Source organism: Artemia sp. Qi Xiang Cuo, chromosome 20, assembly GCF_049724085.1.
Source record: "Artemia sp. Qi Xiang Cuo chromosome 20, ASM4972408v1, whole genome shotgun sequence".
Classification (NCBI taxonomy): Eukaryota; Metazoa; Arthropoda; class Branchiopoda; order Anostraca; family Artemiidae; genus Artemia; species Artemia sp. Qi Xiang Cuo.
The window spans coordinates 6,932,951-6,957,192 of record NC_142813.1 but is presented as its reverse complement, the minus strand read 5'-3'; the positions used below and the strand labels follow the sequence as shown (position 1 = coordinate 6,957,192).

General features: G+C 36.5%; 1 protein-coding gene across 2 annotated transcripts; it reads right to left on the bottom strand.

Annotated features, from left to right (window-relative positions):
- Positions 1 to 2,403: 2,403 nt before the first annotated feature.
- Positions 2,404 to 22,812, bottom strand: LOC148939820 (protein adenylyltransferase Fic-like). Of its 2 annotated transcripts, XM_089105821.1 has the most exons (3): positions 22,743 to 22,812; positions 6,070 to 7,532; positions 2,404 to 2,716 (listed from the first exon to the last, which is right to left on the bottom strand). In XM_089105821.1, exons 2-3 carry the CDS (start codon positions 7,493 to 7,495, stop codon positions 2,694 to 2,696), a joined length of 1,449 nt encoding a protein of 482 aa, XP_088961947.1. In that variant the 5' UTR covers positions 7,496 to 7,532; positions 22,743 to 22,812; the 3' UTR covers positions 2,404 to 2,693. The 2 variants fall into 2 exon arrangements, with proteins under 2 accessions (XP_088961947.1, XP_088961946.1); XM_089105820.1 differs by having other exon boundaries at positions 2,404 to 7,532.
- Between the last annotated feature and the right edge of the window lie 1,430 nt (positions 22,813 to 24,242).

The following is a 24,242-nucleotide window of genomic DNA, read 5'->3' as shown; positions in this document are numbered from 1 at the left end:
GATGTGTTTAGGGGAATGATAGGCATGGGTGGGGGTCTAGTTGCCCTCTAATCACTCTCGACTAGTATTTAAACATAATGGGCAAATGGGAGGGTGGGCGTGGGAGGGTGGGAGTGGAAGGGGGATTATTTGCCCTCCAATCACTTTCGACTATTTAAAAGGGCACTAGCCACTCCAATTTCCAATCGAATGAGCCCTTTTCAAAGTTTCTACGACAACTCCTTCGATTCGAAGTGCCCGGGTATGGAGAAAGAACCAAAATACATTGTGCCCACATCGTTCTTTACTTAGGCAGCGCTGCTGCCTTTACTTAGCGCGATGTCTATGATTAGAAAACTTTAGTGTAACAAGCGAGTGGTAGAGGATTGGAACAACCCTTCTCAAATATGGAATATATCCTGTCCGTTTTATGTTTCAATGTTGCTCTTTAATTTCAATTGAAAAAAAATTATTTTTTAAATTTAATTTTAGATTGTTTGTGTAAATCGTGCCTGAAAATCCTATGTCCCTTCCACAGAAAATTTCTCACAGCGAACGTCTCCCCCTCCCCACTGTGGGAAATCCCCACCCCCCGTGATAAATCCTTCTAAAATCTTCTAAAACAGAGTACCAAAATACATTTGTAACACACATTTATATGCGCCCCCAAACCGGTCGTTCCATAATCAGACTATAACTGTGGAAACGGAATTACGTCAACCTACAGCAATTTTATTTTAGTGACAAACACAGCTGAAAATGCATTCACAAGGAAGGGCTTTAAAAAACTTATTAAAACATCATTTATCAGCCTCGAAAGTCCATAAAACTATCATAAACTAGTCCATAACTAGTCCATAAAGTCCATAAACTAGTCCATAAAGTCCATGATAACATCATTTATCTGCCTCGAAAGTCCATAAAACTATCATAAACTAGTCCATAACTAGTCCATAAAGTCCATGATAACATCATTTATCAGCCTCGAAAGTCCATAAAACTATCATAATAAACAATAGAAGTTTTGAATTATGCTGTATATGGCTTATATCGCACATGAGAAAGAGTCCGGCACCCCCATCAAAAGACAAAATGTGCATTCAGGTTGCCAAAAGAACTTAACTGCAATATCTCAGTAGTGGCTAATAGCATTTAGTTGAAAATTTCGGAGAACTTTAAGGGGGATTTTGAAAAATCAAAAGGCACTAATAGAACTACTACTACTACTACTACTAACAACTCACCGCAGCACAAAGCCACCTGAGGCCAACACAGATACGCACGCTCCTCTTCCATCCCAATCTATTCAAAGGCTCCCTTTTTACACTCTCCCACGCAGTCCCTATTTTCTTTAAAACCTTCTTTATGACGTCCCTTTAACGAATTATTATGACTATTAGGACGAATAAATAAAAGTTGAATGACTTAGGCCTTAAGCCGAAGACGTGGAGACAGGAGAAATTTTCATTGTATTAATCAATAAAGAACTTTGGCAATCAAAAAGTAACATAAATTATAGCTTTGTTGTATTTTCATTCAAAAATACATGTATTTCACTACAACTTTCACTCTATGATGTTTAGTGCTGGGTGCTTCCAGGAATAATAAGACACTGGCAGCACAGAGTGACGCTTGGATGTCATCTTGTGAAGGATACTGTGCTATCAAATTCATCCCTTGAAGATCTTTGGTACAAAGCACGAAAATCCTAATCAGGGGCAGACTCTGGATTTTTTTTTGGGGGGGGGGCGCAAAATAGTTCGATCCGAAAAAAAATTTGGGGGGGGGGGCAAAATAGGTTGATCCAATAAACTCGCGTTAGGAGCAAGTTTAATTAACGCAAACTTGGGTTAATTAAGTAAATTACACTAGTTTAGCCTACGCTAGGGGGGCACGCCCCCCCCCGCGCCCCCCTCCGGATCTGCCACTGAGCCTCAAGTTTAAGTCTTGAAGATGAATTAATTTCTTTTTTAGTTTCCTTTTCAGTTCTTATATCCTTTTTCTTAATTATTCGATGGCAGGACCAGTGACCTATTTTGACATCATAGTGAGATTCATAATGATCATAAGAAAATATACGATTTAATATCTTTTAGAGTTTCTTTTTTGGTTTATTTTACTTCTATTTGTTATTCCAGAAAAGGACCTGTGACCTATTTTGACATCATAGTGATGTTCATAATGACCATAAGAAAAAAATGAAAAATGTTCTTTTTTTTCTTGTGAGATTTATATTTTGTATTGGTCAATTTTGTCCCTTTATTCCAAAAATTTGATGATATAAAGACTAGGATACAGAAAACCGAGTATGTTGATGGAAGGAAAAATGCGACACCAGCAGATACAGCAAATCCTTGACTTTTCTCTGCAAGTTATTTTTTGGTAATGAGTTTTAGTTTTTGCTAACTGACAATTAGATTTGTCTGGCTCAAATAGTTTTTTTACTATTATAATGCATATAACACTAGTCTACAAAATAATTCTCGAATATCTAAAGATCAATATTATATGTAATTCCCAAATGGGTAATACAGAATAAAAATACAATTAAAGCTTATAAGTATACTTTAATTAGTAAATACTTTACTAAAATCCACAATGCCAAAATCTAAAGCTCCTAAAAATAAATTTTGGCTTCATGCATAGGATCAATTTCCATTATTGTGCGGTTTCCACTGCTGTCCCTTATATGTACTTTGGTTACCATGAAAATCTCAATTATCAAAATCCAAAGTTTCTAGAAACAATATTTGGGCTTAGTGCACAGAATATATTTTTATTATATCGTGGCAAACGTGACCAAAACATAACAAATAGGTACATTTATAACACCAACTTATTTCAAGACATATCACACTTTACAGATTAAAACAAGATAAAATTTACTAGGCTCAAACCTTTCTCAATTTTTCAAAATTTGTTATGTTGATTTATTTCAACTATTTGAACTTTGAAAATACCTCAAAGTTTCTTCAAAATCACCATGAGTTTACGGTCATATTGTAGTTCTTTCTGTCAGTTGATACTACACTCGTAGTAATCACATGAAATCACACTGAGAGTACAGAAAACAACATTGGGCTTAGACCATCTTATTTTTAAGGGACAGTACATGTTCCATGAGTTCAAAGTACTTGTTCTATGCTTTTAACTTTTATTCTCCATTTATAAACCTATGCTTTGAATTATAGAGTTACAATAAAATCCCCTAATATGAATTTTAAAGTTTTGGAATTTCTATTGTTGATTCAATAAACCATAGCAAAAGTGTGATGTCCATTCAAGGTTTTGTTGTCATGCATGATAAAATGTTCAGGATTTCTCAAGGCACTCCTTTCCAGCTTTCTTGTAATGACGTAATTTCTTATAAATGACGTAATACTGTCATTTGCACACAGTTAACATAAAAACTAAACTAAAAACTAAACAAGTCAATCTGTACTAATGAGTATAACCAATTTTCCAATATCTGGTCTAATTTCAAGGAGTCTTATGGTATTCATGTGCGTAGGGGAGGAAACTCAAATTCTACTTCCCTCCCCCTAACATACAAACAACCGAGTTTGCCCCTATCCCTGGAAAATACCCCATCGTGAAAAATACCCCTCCACGGAAAACACCCCCCGTGGAAAATACTCCCCCACCAGCAGAAAATATTCCCTCCCCTCACCGGAAAACAACCCCCCGCTGATCGCTGGTCTCCAATCTCTTTCGACTTATAAGAAAAGGACTAAAACTCTCAATTTATGATCGAACACCTTCCAAATTTCCTCTAACCATGTGGTGGAGGTGGATATGAGGAAGGGGTTTCTCCCTCTTATACAAAAAAAAAATCTGCTAACTTTGGGGTTCAATGTTACTATTTAATTTCATAATAACGGTGTAGACTAGAACTATTCCCAGAAATCAAGAGGAATTAAATATAAATTCCACCTTTTTTTGCTTTTTAAAAGTTTTTTGCAACCCCCCTCCCTCCCCCAAGCCCAAAGAAATAACCTTCCAAAAAAAGTCCTGGTTTTGGCCCTGGGGATTACATATCAATTTCTACCTCCAAACTCCCCTCGTCCCTCCCTTAGAACTAATTTTGTATTTACCTCAAGGCTAAATGAGAGTTGGGATGTTTTGGTGTTAAAATGCACCCTTTGAGGCATCTCCCTCCCTACTTAAAAACAAAAGTAAGAGTAACCTAGGTAGAAATTGATATATAAACCACATGGCTGTATCCAGGACTTTTGTTTTGGGGTATTTTTTCGTGGGGGGGGATTTTTGGGGGTATTTTCCGCAGGGATTATTTTCTTGGATATATTTTCCGGGAGGGGGGGGGGGTACAAAAAAACTTTAAAAACGTATCAAAAATGTGAAATTGATATTTAATCCCTCCTGATTTCGGAGAATATTTCGGTTCTAAATTGTTAGTATGAAAGTAATTTACAGACATGCCAACATATTGAAGAGAAACTAGCCATCTGGAATCCTTTGTGGCACATAATTTACAGACATGCCAATATATTGAAGAGAAACTAGCCATCTGGAATCCTTTATGGCTTTATGGCACATAATGTACAGACATACCAACATATTGAAGAGAAACTAGCCATCTGGAATCCTTTATGGCTTCGATGTGAGCTGCTAGTTATCACAAAAACTGCAAACTATTGTCAAAAAGTAGAGTTTTTCTCTTTTACTATTATTAGGAAATTTTTGAATCGATTTCCAAGGGTTTTTAAGTTTTAGTTTTTTAATTCTCTTTAATTTTTTAAGGACGGCAGTTGGTAATACCACCAAAATATTTGTATGTTTCGAACAGTTTACTTTTCTTTGTCTTGAAAATGTTATATTTTTTTATGTGTCTGTGTTTTTATATGTTCAGGGTATGGTTTGTCATCTCTTATGTTATTTATGCATCATATACATACCAGTTAAACCCATCCTAGCGAAATGGCTAGCGTGCTAGACTAGAAATACTTTGTCCAATACTTTTGTTTGTTTTTAGGACGGGCTTCGATTCCTGGTGCTCCTTGTTATTTGGTTTAGAACTAGGGTCAGCGGTAAGAATTTGTAAGCTCAGCCAAGAAACCACCCAGCTCCAATTAGATACTTGGAGAAATCTGGGGGAAGTAATGGATAATTGGGCTCCAACCAGGCATCGCAAGCCTGGCAGAGAATCAGGAAATCAGTACCTATCCCACGCAGACCATTGGCCAGCATGCTAAATATTTTTTTTATGTATAGCCGTATTTTCTATATATGTAACAGTCTGTGTTTTCGGGGGGCGGATAAATGATCCCCCTCCCTCAAAAGAAAAGCTGCAACAGCTGGGCTTGGTCAAAATACATTATAAAATACATTATAATATGTCATTATTATAATGTCATTATACATTATAAAATACATTATAAAATATGTAATTTATAAAATATTTATAAATTATAAAACATTATAAAATATGGTCAAAATACATTATAAAATACATTATAATATGTCATTATTATAATAATGGTCAAAATACATTATAATAAATTAAAAAAATATTTAGGCCTCGGGCAAAGAAATTTGAGGAAAATATTTGATCACATTATTATCTTAATGGCTTGTTTTCCTCTGTATAATATTCGACCTACACAAAGATGACTTGCGAGTTAACTTTTTTGCGAGCTAACTCTTTCTTGGGGGTTAACTCTGTTTTAAGAACTAAAATTTTTGATAACCTAATGAGACAAATGAACCTCTACCCATGTATGGAAAATCTAATATGGCCACGCAGGGATAAAAGGCTTGATTAGTATGGAATGACTGGGCCTATCGTTGTTTTTCCCTGACTTTTTGTTATGGTCCTTAAAGATGTTAGCTCGAGTGAAGGCACAGGTGCAGAACCTTAAGCTGGTATTTTATGAATAGCGATAAGATATACATTCAGCGTTTGCTCTACAGAATAAGCAATAAATCGTATGAAAGGACGTATATCATATCTTTGAGCGGCTTCTAAAGCGTCAAAATATTGACCCTTTAGTTCTTTATCTATAATTACAAGAGGATATTTAGCTCGCATTAATATTAAATTCATTAAAAGTCTAGAAGTTCGTCCGTTACCATCAGTAAATGGGTGAATATTCACAAGTTTGTAGTGAGCTAGTGCGGCGTATTTAATTGGATGTAAGCTTCTGGCTTCAGATGAGTTGAGCCAGATGATAAATTCATTCATGAGAAAATTTACTTCTTGAGGAGGTGGAGGCTTGTGACCGTTAATATACACCTGCGTATGACGGTAAGCTCCACTTTCACCAGGATCTACCATACCCAGAACATAGTTATGTATCTGCAGTATGTCTTTCTCTGATATATCGCCTGGTTTGTTAAGCAGTGTACTCCATAGATATTTTAAAGCGTTGTCTATTCCAAGAATCTCATTGCGTTCAATTAAACTTTTACCGGACGGACACTTTTTACTTTCAAGTACCTCACGTGTCTCTGCTAAACTCATGGTATTCCCTTCAATTCCTGTCGTATGGTAAATATATTGAGATTTAATGTCATCGGACACTTTACTTAAAACAGCTTTATCCGGAAATTTTACAATTCTCTCTTTCAATCTTGCAATATTCTGTAACATACACTCATCAAGTTTTTCTACAAAAGGCAGCGTTCTTTTGTGGTTTTCTAAGGCCTGGGAATGGCAAGGAGATACACTCAGGGCTTTTTTGTAATACAAATCAGATTCAACATAATTACACCTTATTCCCTCCAGATGTTCGCCATAAGAGTTCAAAATATCTGGATGATCAGGTGATAGTGCTAGTGCATGTTTGAAAAGCCTTTCTGCCTTTTGATGTCTGCCCGAGTTTTTCATTAGATTCCCATAATGCATTGCAACTAGAGCATCATTAATTTTGCTTTTATTCTGAGTTTGACCATCCACAGAAGTCAGTCCTAAGGTGCAGCTTAAAGTAACGCCAATCCCTGACGGATGTATATGACCCTTAATTAATACATCTGTTCCTTGATGCATTCCATTTGCTGCTGGTGTAACAAATTCTAGTGGAGGTTTTTGTAACTGCGGTATGACTTCTTCTGAAATATTGGTTTGTTTAATGTAAACGGCTTCGTTTTTATATTTGGCGACTTTAGTGGGGTTAACGATATTATGGCATGCCTTCTTTTGAATTTTGGCAGATGTAACCTTTTCAGACTCAAGTATTATATGTTTCCGCGGTATATTAATCGTTTCATCCTTAATTTCAGCCTGGTGGTAAATTGACTGGGAAGAGGTTCCAATTTTCATTGGAGACATATTATAGGGAGATAAATACGATTTTCTTTTGAAATCAGAATTTTCTTCATGAAAAATCGAATCTGTTTCGTTGGAATATCTCTGCTCTGATAATTTATCATATGGCTTCAAAGTGCCAGTATAATGGAGCTTTAATTCAAAAACAGGCATTAAGTCTTTGTCAAACTGACCCAAGTTTTGCATTTGATCACCATGATTCATTACAACTCCAGTAATTTGGCTTGTCATCTTTAACGCTAAATTTTGACCCTCTTCCTCAGTTTACCTGAAAAGAAAAATAAGTTTTGCACATTTATTTTTACGATTCAATGTGGCAACACTGACGAAATTGTTTCACTGCCTCAATAACGTCACAATTTTAGAGTAACCTAAAGAAAAATGTTAGAAAATCGCAATTTTTTAGATAAGAAGTTTTCAGAAGTTTTCATATCTTGTTGGAGTCATAGTCATGCAAAGGTTGTCAGTCATTAAGTTTTTAGAAGCCAATATGAGGCGCTTGGGCGTATCCCCTTTAAAATCCATACTCTTCAACTTTGCACACACAGTCATGTGGCACCCGTTTTGGCTAATTTTCATTAAGTGATTGTTTTACAACGGAATGTTTTACAATTGATTTTACAATGGGAATATGTTAAATCAAAGTAGACTGAGGGTATATTTTACAAAGGCCCAAATGATGTTTTGTCTCCATCAGAATTGATATTTGAGAGGCTATGAGCTTGTTGATCGTAAATATGAGGAAAATATATGGACACAGAAAGCTAGAATAAAAGTATATCAATTGTAGATTTCAGAAATAGTGGAGATACGGCACCTTGGTGAAATAGCTCATGCATCAATTTTCATTATGCATTATTGAGGGATACTTACCCTCGTGAAGCTTTCACATCCCCATTTCCGGCCCCAGCTTCAAATAGTTGGACATGGTGTACCTCCTTTGACTCTTTATAATTCAGTTGGTGTTTTAGGAGGGGTAAATATGGAAGGGGTACATCTATAGAGGTATAACGAAATATAGGGGGTATATTGAAGTGAAACATCTTACATAACATATTTAAGAATTGTAAACGAGGCTCATGGATTTAATTTGTAATTATGTTTCTTTAAATTCTTCAATTTATTAGTTGATTCTTTTTTTTGGGGGGGGGGAGGGGAAATAAAATGTTTTCATATTCAGAACTCAACATGTCGCAGCATGGTAAGATCAGAACTAAGCAAGAATTTCCAACTTGTATGACACATTAAAAAAAAAACACTAAAACTAAGAATAAAACAGTTCGTGGTAACGAACTGTAAGTAATGAGCGACCCGGCTCAATGATAACCGAAACTCTAAAAAACGGAATTTTGATACCAATAGATACATCAAAAGAATCATATTTTAATGCTGATTTAAAATATATAAGTTTCATCAAGTTTAGTATTACTAATCAAAAGTTACGCACCTGAAAAAATTTGGCTGATTTTCGAAAAAGAGGGAGAAAGACCCCCTAAAAGTTATAGAACCTTAATGAAAATCACGCCATCATATTCAGCGTATAATGTAACCCTACTGTAGAGGTTTCAAGCACCTATCTACAAAAATGTGGAAATTTGTATTTTTTTTGCCAGAAGAAAGATCACGGATATGTGTTTATTTGTTTTTTTTTTCCAGGGGTGATCGTATCGACCCAGCGGTCCTAGAATATTGTGGGAGGGCTCATTGGAACGGAACTGAAAAGTTTAAGTGCCCTTTTTAAGTGACCAAAAAAATGGAGGGCAACTAGGCCCCCTCCCACGCTCTTTTTTTTCCAAAGTCACCCGATCAAAATTTTGCGATAGCCATTTTGTTCAGCATGGTCAAAAAAATGATAACTACGTCTTTTAGGTTGACTTAATCCTTCGAAGTCCCCGGGGGGAGGGCTGTAACTTATCAACTTTACCCAATGTTAACATATAATATTGGTTATTGGGAAGTATACAGACGTTTTCAGGGGGGATTTTTCTGGTAGGTGGAGGGGGGGGTCTGGGGTTATAGGGAAGGATCTTTTCACAAAGCAAGTTTTCGTGAAGTAAGGGACATTGCTATGAAGGGGGCGCCAGATTTCCCAGCCTTATTAAAGAAAAAGATCAGAAATTAAATAAAAAAAAGTTTTTCAACTGAAAGTAAGGAGCAACATCAAAACTTAAAACGAACAGAAAATATTACTGTTGGGGTTCCACCCCTGTTTCTTTTCCTTTCAGATAAATGACCTTTTTTCGTTCTAATTACATTTGCTTATAAAAATACGGAATCACTTAATAGAATTATGAAGATCTATTATGGGCTGTGCCTTGTTAGATCATAAATGAAAATTTACGAATCAATATATAGTGCAACTAATTAGTGTGCAAAAATATAAGGCTAATTGACACGCAGAAATTTTTCGCGAGAGATCGGAAGTTACATGGATAAAAGAATTTTCATTTAGACCGAAGAGGTAATTTGAAGTTAACGGAATTTTGAAATTACGCCGGACAGAGATGAGATTAGCTAAAGACCGAGAAGGGCGAATGAAACCCATAGAAAAAGTAAGAAAATAGAAAGAAAGGCTAATATGGAGTCCATTGAGAGAGAGCACCGAGAATATAAGAAAAAAATGCAGGCTGAGAAAGATAAAATTAGAAAGAATAGAAAACAGGACGAAAGGGCTAGAGTACCCTATAAAGAAAGAGACAATACAGATAGACAACAAACAGATTCAGAAAATGAATTACGAAGTAATAACGACAGAAAGAATCAAATTAGTCCCAATAGAAGGAATACTGTTGAATCAAGATCCAGCAGGAGCTCGTGAAAAATTACTCAAATAGATATGACACGACAACTATTAAATTTCATTGAGAAAGAGAGGATAGCTAGAGAGCAGAGAGAAGAGAATATTAGAATAGATAGAGAACGAAAGGAAGAGGTTGATATGATAGTCAGAGAACGAAAAGAGGAGGAAGATAGAAAAGAAAGAGAGAAAAAGAGGATAGCCGGAGAACGAAAAGAGAGGAAGATAGAAAAGAAAGAGAGAAAGAAAGGAGAGTTAGAGAATATAGAGAAGAAAATATTAAGATAGATAAGGACCGAAAGGAAGAGGCTTATGGAATAGCCAGAGAACGAAAGGAGGAGGAAGATAGAGAACAAAGAGAAAGAGATAGGCCAAAGAAAAAAGGAGGAGGCAGACAGAGAGGAAAGAAAACAAATAATGCAAAAAATTTTCAAACGTATAAGAGAACCGCATGGGTTAGAAGCCGGGAAAAGTATACAACTTCGCTGACTGCGGGGGAAGGTGGACCGGCCCATAGAACAAATTGGGAGGCTGTGCCACCCTGTCGGAAAAAAGAAATGCTTGATACTCAAAATGATGATAATCTGGTAAAAGGTGATTCCTCGAAGCCTTTTTCTGAAAAATGCCACAAAAGAGATGAGAAAATAACCCATAAAAGAACAAATTGGGCTATAGTACATAATGAAGGAAATATTGACGAGCTCGTGAAATCACATAAAATAGAAGGAAAATTAAACGGAAAATTGACCGAAATGGTAATTGACTCAGAGAGTGAACAAACTTTTATGCGAATGGACCTAACTAAAAAGACGGAAATAGACCATACAAATAATATTACAACAGTATGTTATTATGGAGACAAGCACCCATGCCTGTCTGCTTGGGTTAAAATAGAAATTGCAAGGAACGACGGTACAATCCAGAGAAAAACAATAAAAGTATACTTAGTACCTACGCTAGCTGTGGATGTTTTAGTAGGAGGAGACTTTGGAGGTTTCGGAAATCGGAGATCCAAATTTCCAGAAAATGGAAAACTGGAGAACACTTTTAACGAGGGTGAGACGCCGATAAAGGTTTGCCAAAATGAAACGCTGATTGTAGAACAGAAAAGGGAGATGCAATTTATTGTACGTGCTTTTCCTCGGAAGGTTCGAGAAATTTAGTAGAAAATGAAAAACCAAATGTCGGAGTTCAGTTCCCATTTGATAACGAAATATTTGTTTCTGCGGTAAAAGTAAAGATAACTAAAAGAGAGAAAAAAGATGCAAAGGGGAACTACAATAAAGAAATGCAGTCAAAGATGGACACTGGAGTCCAATTCAGATTTCATGACGATTTATTTAATGCTACAATAAAAGAAAAGAAAATTAAGAGGGAGAAAAGAGATATTAAACGGAGCTACAACGAAGTAATGCAGTTACATAAGGTGGACACTGGAGTCCAATTCAGATTTAACGATGATGTATTATTTTGCACGAATGACAAAATTGAGAAAAGTAGAGATGAAAAGAGAAATCCAGAAAAGAGACAAAATTTGGAGATTCAGCCTGAAGTGGCGAAAAAAAAAATTCTGGATGGGCTGTGCCTTGATAACATAAATAATAGAGGGAATAATAATATGTTGGATGGGCTGTGCCTTGATAACATAAATAATAAGGGGGAAAAAGAGGTTCAAGACCCATGAAGAATAAAACAAGATGGTTACAAAGTAAAAATGAATGACTTACAACGGGTTGGGGGAAAGTCGGGGGATATTGAATATCGAGTCGGAAAAGAAAAATTGGGAAAGAACCTGAGATTCGTGTTATCAACTCAAAAGATATATCGATCCTTTATGAGGGGGAGGAATCACTTGGGGAAGATCCCCTGCGGGAAGTCGCGAAAGATAGCCCTTTTTCTCAATGCACAACTGGCGGACAAGTTGTGATCCCTTTACCGAGATCTTGCCTTTCTGATCTGGAGTCCATGGGGGATACTCTCTCCCAGTCACTTCATACTTCACCCAAACGTTTGTCCAGTAACCCTATTCATAGTTGTTATTATTCATGGAAACCGACAATTATTTCCGGCAAATTGTATTCAGTGGAAGATGTATCCAAATTTTATTTTCAATTAGCATCAGCGCATTTTTTTCATCTGATTATTCCAGAAGAGGGAGTCCAGAAAAAAGTTAATTTATCACTTGCTCAAAATGTAACTTCAGTATATGAGCACCAGTCGTGGCCTGAAGGTAGTGTGTGTCTAGCTAGATTAGATCTGGAAGTATCTACAATTGCCCTTTGCTTTGTTATTGAGATGGGAGGTTGTTTCCACAGATGGAAATTAGAAGACTAGTGCAGCCAAATTTCCGTGATGGCTTGCATTATTATATGGATCCGAAACTGATTCTTGTCTCTTCTCTCCTTTCAATTCGTGAAAGCTAGAAAATTTTTTGTTTTGATTGTGCTCTGCACAATCCTTGTCTATGATCCTTGGGGACTTGAACTTTCAAAACCTAATGAGGATGCTCTAAGAGGTAGACCATGGTGGTTCTACAGTAGAGACTTGTTGAGGACGACTGATCCAGAGACAAGCAGCGGAAGTAGTAGCACAGACACTGGTGGAAGAGAGAAGGCAAATGGATTTTGTAAAGTTGAAGTTATGTGTTTATGTTTGTAAGGGTGGACCAAGGTAGGGCGTGGGCGGTCATTTATCTTACGGGGGGAGATGTTGGGGTTCCACCCCTGTTTCTTTCCCTTTCAGATAAATGAACTATTTTCGTTGTAATTACATTTGCTTAGATTTGCCTATAGTATAATTTGCAATGACAATTAGCTAAGTCTCGTTGCTAAGCTATAGTTGTGTTGCAATAAGTAAGCTTTGAAGTAAGTTCTATTTTTGTATTTCCTGGTTGGAGTCATTGAATAATAGGGCTGGGAAGGCAGAATTGGTTTTTAATGGGGATTGAGATGATTGGCTGGGCCAAGCGAAAATCCACCCGTATGAACAGTGCTGCAAAGATTATTATTTTTGAATTAGTCTACTTTGAGACCCCGTATAGGGAGTCTGTAATGGGAATTTGTAGATGTGTTTATTGTGACCGTTTGGAAGAATAGGACGTTTAGAGTTACGAGATACCGTCATTATTATATTGACAGGGGGGTTTGCTACCTCCAAGGAGAGAGTTAGAGATTTTCTATCCGTAACCCACGGAGGGTACATTCAGCTTTAGAAAGTGGCCATTTGACTACTCGATCGCGCTATCATACGCTGGGACAGGATATACTGTAAACAGGATAGTACCAAACCTGATATTTGAAGAACCGGTGTGGTAGAGGCGGGCATTACATTATAATTTGGGGCCGGGACTTTCCCCTCCAATAAGTGGTGAAACCCGTAAATTACCACGCCAGTGGCGTTGTGGCCTACCGGTATAACACTGGTGGCTACATCACGCCGAACAATTACGTATATGATTGGGTTCAACCCCTAGTCCATACCTCGCTTTTTAAGCCAAAGATTTTTTAGTACTTTCATAAGAGCTATTTATTCTAATTACCGGCCTTTGTGATTAAGGGGTCATTTGTAAAGAATTGGAACCAAATTCGATCTTTAGCTTAAAGAGAAAGGTATTGACTAGGTGGCGAACCCCCTAATATACGTATTACAAATCTATGAATATAGAAGTTCGTTACGTAAGTTAATTCATAAGTTACGTATATTTATTACTAATAAAAATGTTCGTAGATAAATTAAACAAGTTTCGAGAAAGCCATTTAACCAAATAAAAGTAAAATTAATATACAAATTTTGTTTTAATTATTCATGTACGGTGAGCCAATATCAAAACCTGCATTAATTCAAAAACGTTCAAAAATTAAATAAAAAAACAAGTTTTTTTTAAACTGAAAGTAAGGAACGACCTTAAAACTTAAAACGAACAGAAATTATTCCATATATGAAAGGGGCTGTCCCCTCCTCAACGCCTCGCTCTTTACGCTAAAGTTTGATTTTCTCACAACTCTTATTTTTTTTTAAACAATAAACAATTTGGCGTAAAGAGCGAGGCGTTGAGGAGGGGACAGCCCCTTTCATATACGGAATAATTTCTGTTCGTTTTAAGTTTTAACGTCGTTCCTTACCTTCAGTTAAAAAAACTTGTTTTTTTAATTTAATTTTAAACAAAAGACAAGAATGACGTTGAAACTCAAACTGATAAAAACTCTCAGAGGCACCGCAATAGCGCTGCCTAAGTAAAATACGATGTTGGCACAATGTTTTACTTTTGGTTTCTTAAGACCAGGGCACTCCGTATCGAAGAAGTTGTCGTAGAAACTTCGAAAACGACTCATTCGATTGGGAAATTGGAAGGGCCTGTGCCCTTTTTAATAGTGAAAGTGATTGGAGGGCAACTAACACCCCTCCAATGCCCACCATTTCCCCAAACACATCAAGTTAAAAATTTTATATAGCCATTTTATTTAAAGTAGTTGAAAGGTCTAAAAATTATGTTGTTGAGGATGGCAAGCCCCCAGAGCCGTCTAGAAACGGGTTTCAAGCTATGCACTGGGGGTAAATAAGGTTTCTTATAGAAAATGATTTCGTAGAAACTTCAAAAAGGGGTCATTTGATTGGAAATTGAAAGGGCTAGCGCCATTTTTAATAGTCAAAAGTGATTGGAGGGCAATTAACCACCCTTTCACGACCACCATTTCCCCAAACGCATCCAATAAAAATTTTGAGATAGCGATTTTGTTCAACGTAGTTGAAAGGTCCGGAAATTATGTCTTTGAGGATGACAACCCCCGAGAGCCGTCCGGGCAAGGGTTATAAGTTATGCCCTGGGGGCAGATAATGTTTTTATAGAAAGAAGTGTCGTAGAAACTTCAAAAAGGGCTCATTCGATTCGGAATTGAAAGGGCTAGTGCCCTTTTTAATAGTTTAAAGTGATTGAAGGGCCATTAACCCCCCTGTCATGACCACCATTTCCCCAAAGACATCCAATCAAAATTTTAGATAGTCGTTTTGTTCAACGTAGTTGAAGGATCTGGAAATTAGGTCTTTGAGGATGACAACCCCCCCCCCCCCCGGTAGCCCTCAGGGAAAGAATGGTAAGTTATGCCCTGGGGTTATATAATGTTTTTATAGAAAGCTTGGTCGTGGAAACTTAAAAAAGGGCTCATTCGATTGGAAATTGAAAGGGCTGGTGCCTTTTTTAACATTCGAAGGTGATTGGAGGGCAACTAACCCTCTTCTAACGCCCACCATTTCCCAAAACACATCCAATCCAAATTTTGAGATACCCATTTTTTTCAACGTAGTTGAAAGGTCCCGGAATTATGTCTTTGAGGATGAAATTCCCCCCAAAGCTCTCAGGACAAGGGTTGTAAGCTATGCCCTGGGGGCGTATAAGTTTTTTCTAGAAAGCATTGTCGTAGAACCTTCAAAAGGGCTCATTCTATTGAAAATTGAAAGGGATAGTGCCCTTTTTAATAGTCGAAAATGATTGGAGGGCATGGTTAATAGTCGAAAGTGATTGGAGGGCAATTGACCTCATCTCACCCCACCAATTCTCCAAACACGTCCAATCAAAATTTGGAGATAGTCATTTTGTTCAACGTAGTTGAAAGTTCTGGAAATTAGGTCTTTGAGGATGACAACTCCCCGACAGCTCTTAGGTCAAGGGTTGTAAGTTATTCTCAGGGGGCATATAAGGTTTTATAGGAAGTGTTATCGTAGAAACTTCAAAAAGGGCTCATTTGATTGGAAATTGAAAGGGCTAGGCCACTTTTTAATAGTCAAAAGTGATTGGAGGGCAACCAACCTCTGACGCCCACCGTTTCCCCGATTACATCCCATCAAAATTTTGAGATAGCCATTTTGTTCAACGTAGTTGAAAGGTCTGGAAATTATATCTTTGGGGATGACAAACGCCCCACAGCCCCCAGGGCAAAGGTTGTAAGCTATGCCTGGGTGATATATAAGGTTTTTATAGAAAGTATTGTCGTAGAAACTTCAAAAGGAGCTCATTTAATTAGGAATTTAATTAGGAGAGAGTTAGTGCCCTTATTAATAGTCAAAAGCAATCGGAGGGTGAATGCCCCCCCACACCCATCATTTCCCCAAACACATCCGATCAACTTTCATATAGCCATTTTGTTGAATGTAGTTGAAGGGTCCGGAAATTACGTCTTTTAGTATGACAACCCCCCCCCCCACAGCCCCCACTGCTAAGATTGTAGATTATGCCCTGGTTGGATATAATGTTTTTATAGAAAGTTTTGTTGTAAAAACTTTAAAAAGGAATCATTCGTTTGGAAATTGAGAGGGCTGTTGTATTTTTTAATATTGAAAGGTAACCGGAGGGAAGATCACCCCCCACCCCTCCTTACGCCCACTTTTTACCCAAACATTTCCGATAATAATTTTGATAAAGCTATTTTTCTACGTAGTTGAAAGGTCTGGAAATTATGACTTTGAGGATGACAACTCCCCTCCCCCCTATAGCCTTCAGAACAAAGGTCATAAGTTATGCCTTCGGGGCATATAAGGCTTTTATAGAAAGCTTTATCGTAGAAGCTTCAAAAAGGGCTCATTCGATTGAAAATTGAGCGGACTAGTGCCTTTTTTTAGTCAAAAGTGATCAGAGGGAAAACGACCCCTCCCCCCACGTCAGTCATTTCCCCAAACACTTCCAATTAAAATTTTGAGATACCTATTTTGTTCAACGTGTTTGAAAGGTCTGGAAATTATGTCTTTGAGGATAACAAATCCCCCAAGCCCTCAGGGCAAGGGTTGTAAGTTGGGCCCTGGGGGCATATAAGGTTTATATAGAAAGCGTTTTCATACAAACTTCGGAAGAGGCTCATTGGATTAGTAATTAGACGCCCTGGTGCTCTTTTTGAGAGTCAAAGTCATCGGAGGGCAGCTATCACCCCCCTCCCAAACACACCCGTCGTATTGTTCCAAAATGAATATAATAGAAATTTTCTGATATCCATTCTATTCAAAATAGTCTAAATATCATATAGCAAGACTTTTAGGCTTGAAATAAACCCCAGAGATTAGGGACAAGGGTTGTAAGTTATTCCCAGGGAGTATTTAAGGTTTTTATGGAAGGGATGGTTGTTTAACTTTAGACGAGGCTCATTTGGTTGAAAATTGGAAGTTCTAGTTCCTTTTTAAGCGTCAAAAGTGATGGAAGGCATTTATCTCCCCCCCCGCTCTTCTACAACCCCTCCTTCCACCAAACGCATCTGACTGAAATTATGAGATAAGGATTTTTTTCAAAATAGTTCAAAGAACACATAATAATGTCTCTAGGGATGACAAAACCCCCAGCGCCCTGGGGAAAGGGTCGTATAAACATCAGATGGGCTTTATTCGATTTGAAATTGGAAGTTATATTACCCTTTTTAAGAGTCAAAGTAATTTGAAAGCAAACAGCCTTCCCTCCCACCCCCTCCAAAATTCTGCATTTGCCTTAACACCTCCAATCAAAATTTGGAGGTAATAATTTTATTTATTGTAGTTGAAGATTTTGGAAATTATGTCTGTGAGGAACCCCCCCCCCCCTCCTCCATAAACCTATCAGGGAAAGGGTTGTAAGTTATGCCCTTGGGGCATTTAAGGTTCTTATAAAAAGGGTGGTCATATATCCTTTGGAGGGGACTCATTGGATTTGTAATCGTAAGTTCTAGTGCAATTTTTAAGAGTCAAAGTAACCAGAGTGCAGCTACCCCCTCCCCCCTCCACACGCACACAAACACGTCGTATTCCCTGAGATGTATCCAATTGGTATTTTGAGACAGTGCTTTTATTCAAAATAGTCCAAATATCATATAACAAGGCTTTTGAGGCTGATACAAACCACCAGGGCATAAGGGTGAGGGTTGCAAGTTATGCCCCTGGGGCATCTCAGGTTCTTATGGGAGGGATGGCTGTATAAGCTTTAGAGGTGGCTGTTTTGGTGGAAATTGGGAGTTCTAGTTACTTTTTAAGAATCAATAGTGATGGAGGTCAAGTAGTACCCCCCTCCCCCCACCCCACCCAACTACCCCTCTGTTTGCCAAATGCATTTGATTGAAATTGTGCCTTGGCAATTTTGTTTGATATAGTCCAAAGAACATATAACAATGCTTCCAGGGTTGGCACAATCCCCCAGAGTCCTGGGGCAAGGGATTTAAGCTGTGCCCTGGGGGTATATAAGGTTTTTATGGATGGGTGGTCGTATTAAATTAAGATGTGTCTCATTTGATTCTAAATTGGAAGTAATAGTGCCTTTTTAAGAGTCAGAATGATTTGAGAGAAACCTTCCCCCTCCACGCCCATCATTTCCCAGAACAAACATCCAAATAAAGTTTTGAGACATCGATTTTTTTCATCATTGTTGAAAGATTAAGTAATTATACGTAGCAATAGATGTAGTAGCATTAGTAGCAGTATGGAAATAGCACCTTTTTTCACCATCCTCTTCAACGCACGAGGAAATTTTTAACTTAATACCATCAACCGGTCCTGACACATTGCTAATACGTCCTCTTGACAATCTATACGGACATAGTATGTTTCGATTTATTTCAATACAGTTGCAATATTGCCCAAAAATGTTGCCTTAATGCCCTTAGGTTTATTAGTTGTAGTAGTAGCACCAGTAAATAGAGTACTAGCAGTAGGAGTACAGTTCATAGTAGTAGTCTTAGCTTTAGTAGCAGTTGTAGTAGTAGCAGTGATAGTAATAGTAGCAGTAGTTGTAGTGTAGGAGTAGAAAAATTAGCATTATGGTGCAAATATTGTCTTTTGGTTAGTTCAACATCCCCCACAACAAGCATTGTAAGTTTTAGTTTCACAAACGAAATTGTTCCTAAGATATTGATGATATGCCCTTTTGACAACCTGCATACAGATGGCAGGTTGTCATCCCAATAATCATCGGTTGGGGATTTTGAGCTAGCCAGAAGACTCTGTGTTTATTCATTTAATGCTGCTCCTACTGTTACTGTTACTAACGATAGTAGTGACATTAAGTTGAAAATTTTAGAGAACGTTTGGGAGGAGTTTCATTCAAACTAAAACCTTATATGCATGCAGGTAATAAAAGGGCGTATAATATCATTAATATTTTAAAGGAGCTATTACAATTTTCCTGATTCTTCCAATCAAAATTTCAAGACAGCAATTTTGTTCAGCATAGTTGAATGGTCTAGTAACTATATCTTTAGGGTTAATGGGTAGGTGAACCCCCCACAATTATGTTCTTTGCTTTAGTAGCAGTTGTAGTAGTAGCAGTGATAGTAATAGTAGCAGTAGTTGTAGTGTAGGAGTAGAAGAATTAGCATTATGATGCAAATATTGTCTTTTGGTTAGTTCAACACCCCCACACTGACAATGCACATTCATTTGAATTTTTTTTCAGTAAAGTACAAAATATATTCTGGCATTTAAAAAAGCAAAGGGGTTTTACTAAGACTTTTACTTTTACTTTATTTGTCTTACTTTTTCTTTGGCTGCTCAGTTTTACTTATCAAGAGAAAGTTTCGAGGGAATATCCTGGGGAAATTTTCAGTTGGGGGGGGGGAGTTATCTGGGAGTTTTTCCCGTGGGTAGGGAGGGGGGGGTCGGCTTGAGCAATTTAACGTAGAGAAACTTTTCGCGGGACGATATTTTCACTGGGGAAAGGTAATTTTCCGGTGAAAATTTTCCACCGAGAATTTTCGGTATGATGTGAAAAATGATCAGAAACTAGATAAATAAAAATAACTCAATGAAAGTATGGAAATTTTATAAGGGAAAATCATCCGGAGCAATTTTCGACAAGCAAAGAATTATCCGGGGTGATTTTCAGGCGGGGGAGGATTTACAATGGAGGAATTTTCAAAGGATGAATGACAATATTTCGTGGGGGAGTTCTCCGAGGGAAATATTCTATGGAGTCCAGAGGCGGATTTCCCTGCATGATTTGAAAAACGATCAGAAATTGAATTTAAAAGATTGAGTTTTTTTTCAACGGAATTCAAGGAGCAATATTAAATCTTAGAACAAGGATAAGTTATTCCGTACAACAGGGGGACTACCACCTCGTCAGTTCCCCGCTCTTTACGCTGAACTTGGAATTTTTGTCCCACTTCTCTGAAAATGACTCTTGAAACAAAAAGGTTGTTTAATTAAAGTAAGAAGTTTGTGTAAAGCATAAAAAGCTTCAGAATAACGAGTAAGGGACTTAGAAGGGAGTCCTCCTTCTCATCTACGGAGTAGTTTCTGTTCCTCTTAAGCTTTGATGTTGCTTCTTACTTTTAGTTGATGAAAAACTTATTGTTTGAATATTCAATTAGGGAGAAGTTTTTTCTTCAAAAATCCGTAAAGAGGGCGCCACTGTTTTTGATAGGACTTTTGCGTGACATCATGACGTCATATATAGATAATAATACATAATAGATACCAAAGACTGCGACTTACTTTGAAAATTTGCATTTTACTCTAGTCACATATGAATAGATTGACTAGACAATCATCACTAGAATGACTAAACATATATCGTCACTAAGACAATCGTCACTAGAATGACTAGACTAGAATCACTAGTTTTGCATGACGTCACATATAGATAATAATACATAATAGATACCAAAGACTGCGACTTTCTTTGAAACATCGCATTTTACTCCCACTTATTATTCTAAAAAAAGCAATAGAACTTTTTCTGTTCAAACGAGCCTTCGCTCGATCTTCTACGACCAACCTATATTGCTTTTATTTCACATATTTTGAAAAGCAATTGGTAAAGAAAATATTTGCAAAAATACTTTCAAGAAATTACTGCCAGTAAATCTAATATAATTAGTGGTGTTATCAGGTCACCTCCCCTGAGCGCACAAAGTACTCCTAGTTTGCTTTAATACACCCCTTATTTCATTTGAAATATAATTAGTGGTGTTATTAGGTCACCTCCCCTGAGCGCACAAAGTACTCTTAGTTTGCTTTAATACATCCCTTATTTCATTTGAAATATATTTAGTGGTGTTATCAGGTCACCTCCCCTGAGCGCACAAAGTACTCCTAGTTTGCTTTAATACACCCCTTATTTTATTTGAAATATAATTAGTGGTGTTATCAGGTCACCTCCCCTGAGCGCACAAAGTACTCCTAGTTTGCTTTAATACACCCGTTATTTAATTTGAAACACGTAATATTGACCACCCTTCTTCGCAAAAGTGTCAATTTACTAGTTTTTGCTGAAAAAGGCTTGAAACCTCTGTTCAATATTCTCAAGAAATGTTGGATTTGACAGTGTATTTTTTATTGTATTACGGGGCTAATCCATTCTATAAGGTCCATCTTAAGATTTATTAGAGAAACGTGACCTGCGCAAGGCATTATGATTTTTTTTGGCTATTAATTCTAACCAACCTTGAGATTGTAAGGGTTTTCAGAATTGGATTTCAATGGTTCAGTTTTATTTGCCTCTGCCACTTTTTTCATGGGTCTCAAGGGTTTTCTCGAAATTACTGATTTTTCGGAATTGATTTTTACTAGAAAAACTAGATAAAACAGACTTTTACTAAGAAAAAGTAAAATTTTAGTTAACAATCGTAAATAAATGCCAAACGGGGGTTGCATTTTGAAATTTATCAAAGAATTCATTTCTTAATTTCCCATTATTATGGGTTGTTGTTCATTTTATACTAGGTTGCAGCAATTGCTGTAGTATAATTACCATGCACAGTTTGATATTATGTTAACCAAAAAAGCTTACCGTCCGGGACAGAAGTATTTTGTCCAGAATTTATTTCATTTCTATACCTCTGAATTCTATCAGTGGCCTCTGAATGTAAATTAACGGCATTTAACTACAGACTATCACGCAGCGGAGAAGCCTTTACGCTCTTTCTCCTCAAATAATCTCAATATATTTGTGATTTTTCACCTTTCCATGTAACTCTCTTATTTTTGGTTCCTTTTCAAAAATCCGCTCTCCTAGAAAGTTTGAGCCCCCCCCCCCCCTAGAAATAAATGAATATGTTTTTGCCTGCTATATATATTTTTTTTTTCCATTTTCTGTTAACCACGGCTTTATTTTCAACCAATCAAGAAGGAAATTCTGGATTTACGGAAATTCCTATGCGTAAAGAAATTTATTCCTCTATTTTTAACCTTTGAATTTTTTTTATTATTTTCGAGTTCTACTTCGGGACAATTTACCTTTGTAATATTTCTTAAAAACTAGAGAAGGGTCATGCTATGTTTAGCACAGTGGTGGTTCTGGCCTCTCTTGCGTGCGGGGCAAAATCTTCATTAACACTTCCCCTCTGTCTCCCACAAAATTCTCAGGTCACATTTTTACAGAAATATTTTCAATTTACTAATTAATTAATGATTCGCTTTTTAATTAAATTAAATTTATTATTTAAATATTATTAGTTATTTTAATTTTATTATTATTAGTTAATTATCATTATGTAATTTTTTAATTTATTTAATCATATTAATTAATTAATAAGTTATTAATTATTTTCATTTATTAACTGTGTCCTCTACTTTATTTTAATAGAAAGAAAATTAAAAAATCATAAAAGGATTATAACCTTTATTGAAATGGTTTACTCCTAAGATTTTTGCACCCAGGGCAAGTGGCCCGCTCTGCCCCCGTCTCCCTAAAACTGTCTCTGGCTCAGGAGCATAGTCGTAATAGGATTACAAGCTCACCTTTTGGTAAATTTCAAGGCTCACTGCATTCTCTTTTAGGAATTACTTTCTTTATCCCCTGATTTTGAAAGAAAATAACTAAAGAATCTAGGCAGATTTTCCAATATAAAATGTAACGACACTGATAAGGTTGCTAGTTTTGTAGATAAACGGAGTTCAACGTGCATATTTAAGATTGTTTGTTTCTTTTTAATTATTAATCAAAAAATCTTTTTCCACAAAACAAGTTTTCAAAGAAAAGTAAAGAGCTCCATTAAACTAAATACGAGTAGAAATAATGTCAAGTAATCTTCCAAATACATTCTTAGACCACACTGGCTATACATGACAAATGAAACTCAGAGAGGAGAGAAAGTAACAAAATAAAAAATTAAATAAAAAATGGTGAAAAAACGAGGATTTTGTCAGCCAGTGGCGAAACCATGAAGATGAAAATATAAGCAAATATTTCGACAAGGACCTCCTTTTTTTCTTATTTGTTTAGCACTGAGGACGACTTGGCGGAGGTCCTTGTCGAAATATTTGCTTATATTTTCATCTTCATGGTTTCGCCACTGGCTGACAAAATCCTCGTTTTTTCACCATTTTTATTTTATTTTTCATTTTGTTACTTTCTCTCCTCTCTGAGTTTCATTTGTCAATAATCTTCCAAGCGTAAAACTACCACAAATCACCATCTATAAAAAAAATGGAACCCAAAACGAACAGAAATTAAAATAAATAATCCAGTCAAACTCAAAACAAGCAAAAACTAACACGAATAGGGCTGACAACCCCCAAACCTTTTCAAGAACAGAACAATTTACATTTTACTGAAAATAAAAGACTAAACCATGATTTCGCTTTTTTATTTTAATAAATAAAAATTATTAAGACTTTAAGGAATAAATATCAGTAATCTAGATTAAACTGACAATCCATGGTCATTTTTTTCAATAAAAAGCAAATTAAGATCTGGTCTTGAGAAGGCATGTGGATTGTCAACCCTACTTATGTTAATTTTTACTCATTTTAAGTCTGGCTGGGTTATTTATTGTAATCTTTGTTTGTTTTGGATTTCATATATTTATTGATGACGATTTGTGGTAGTTTTGCGCGTCGAAGATATTTGATTTTATTTTTGATCATTTTTTGTTTAATCTTCCCTTTTCTTTGAAAAAGTTGTTTCGGACGAAAAGTTTTTTAATTAATCTCTGTTCGTTTTCTATTGACATTAATTAAACAAAAAACTTTCCGAAAAATAAGTCTTTCAAAGAAAAGTAAAGGCCATTTTAAACTTAAGTTCAGCAGATACAAATACCTTATTTGATTGGAAATTGAAAGTTCTAGTTAAATTTTCTAGAGTCAAAAGAGATGAAAGGGCAACAAGCCCCCCCCCCACGCCTTTTTTCCCCAAATGCATCCAATAAAAAGTTGAGATAGCCAGTAAATTAGAAATTTCTCAAGAGTCTGATAACAAAAACTCAGGCGTCGTCACAGCCCCCAAGGGCCCGGGGGCAG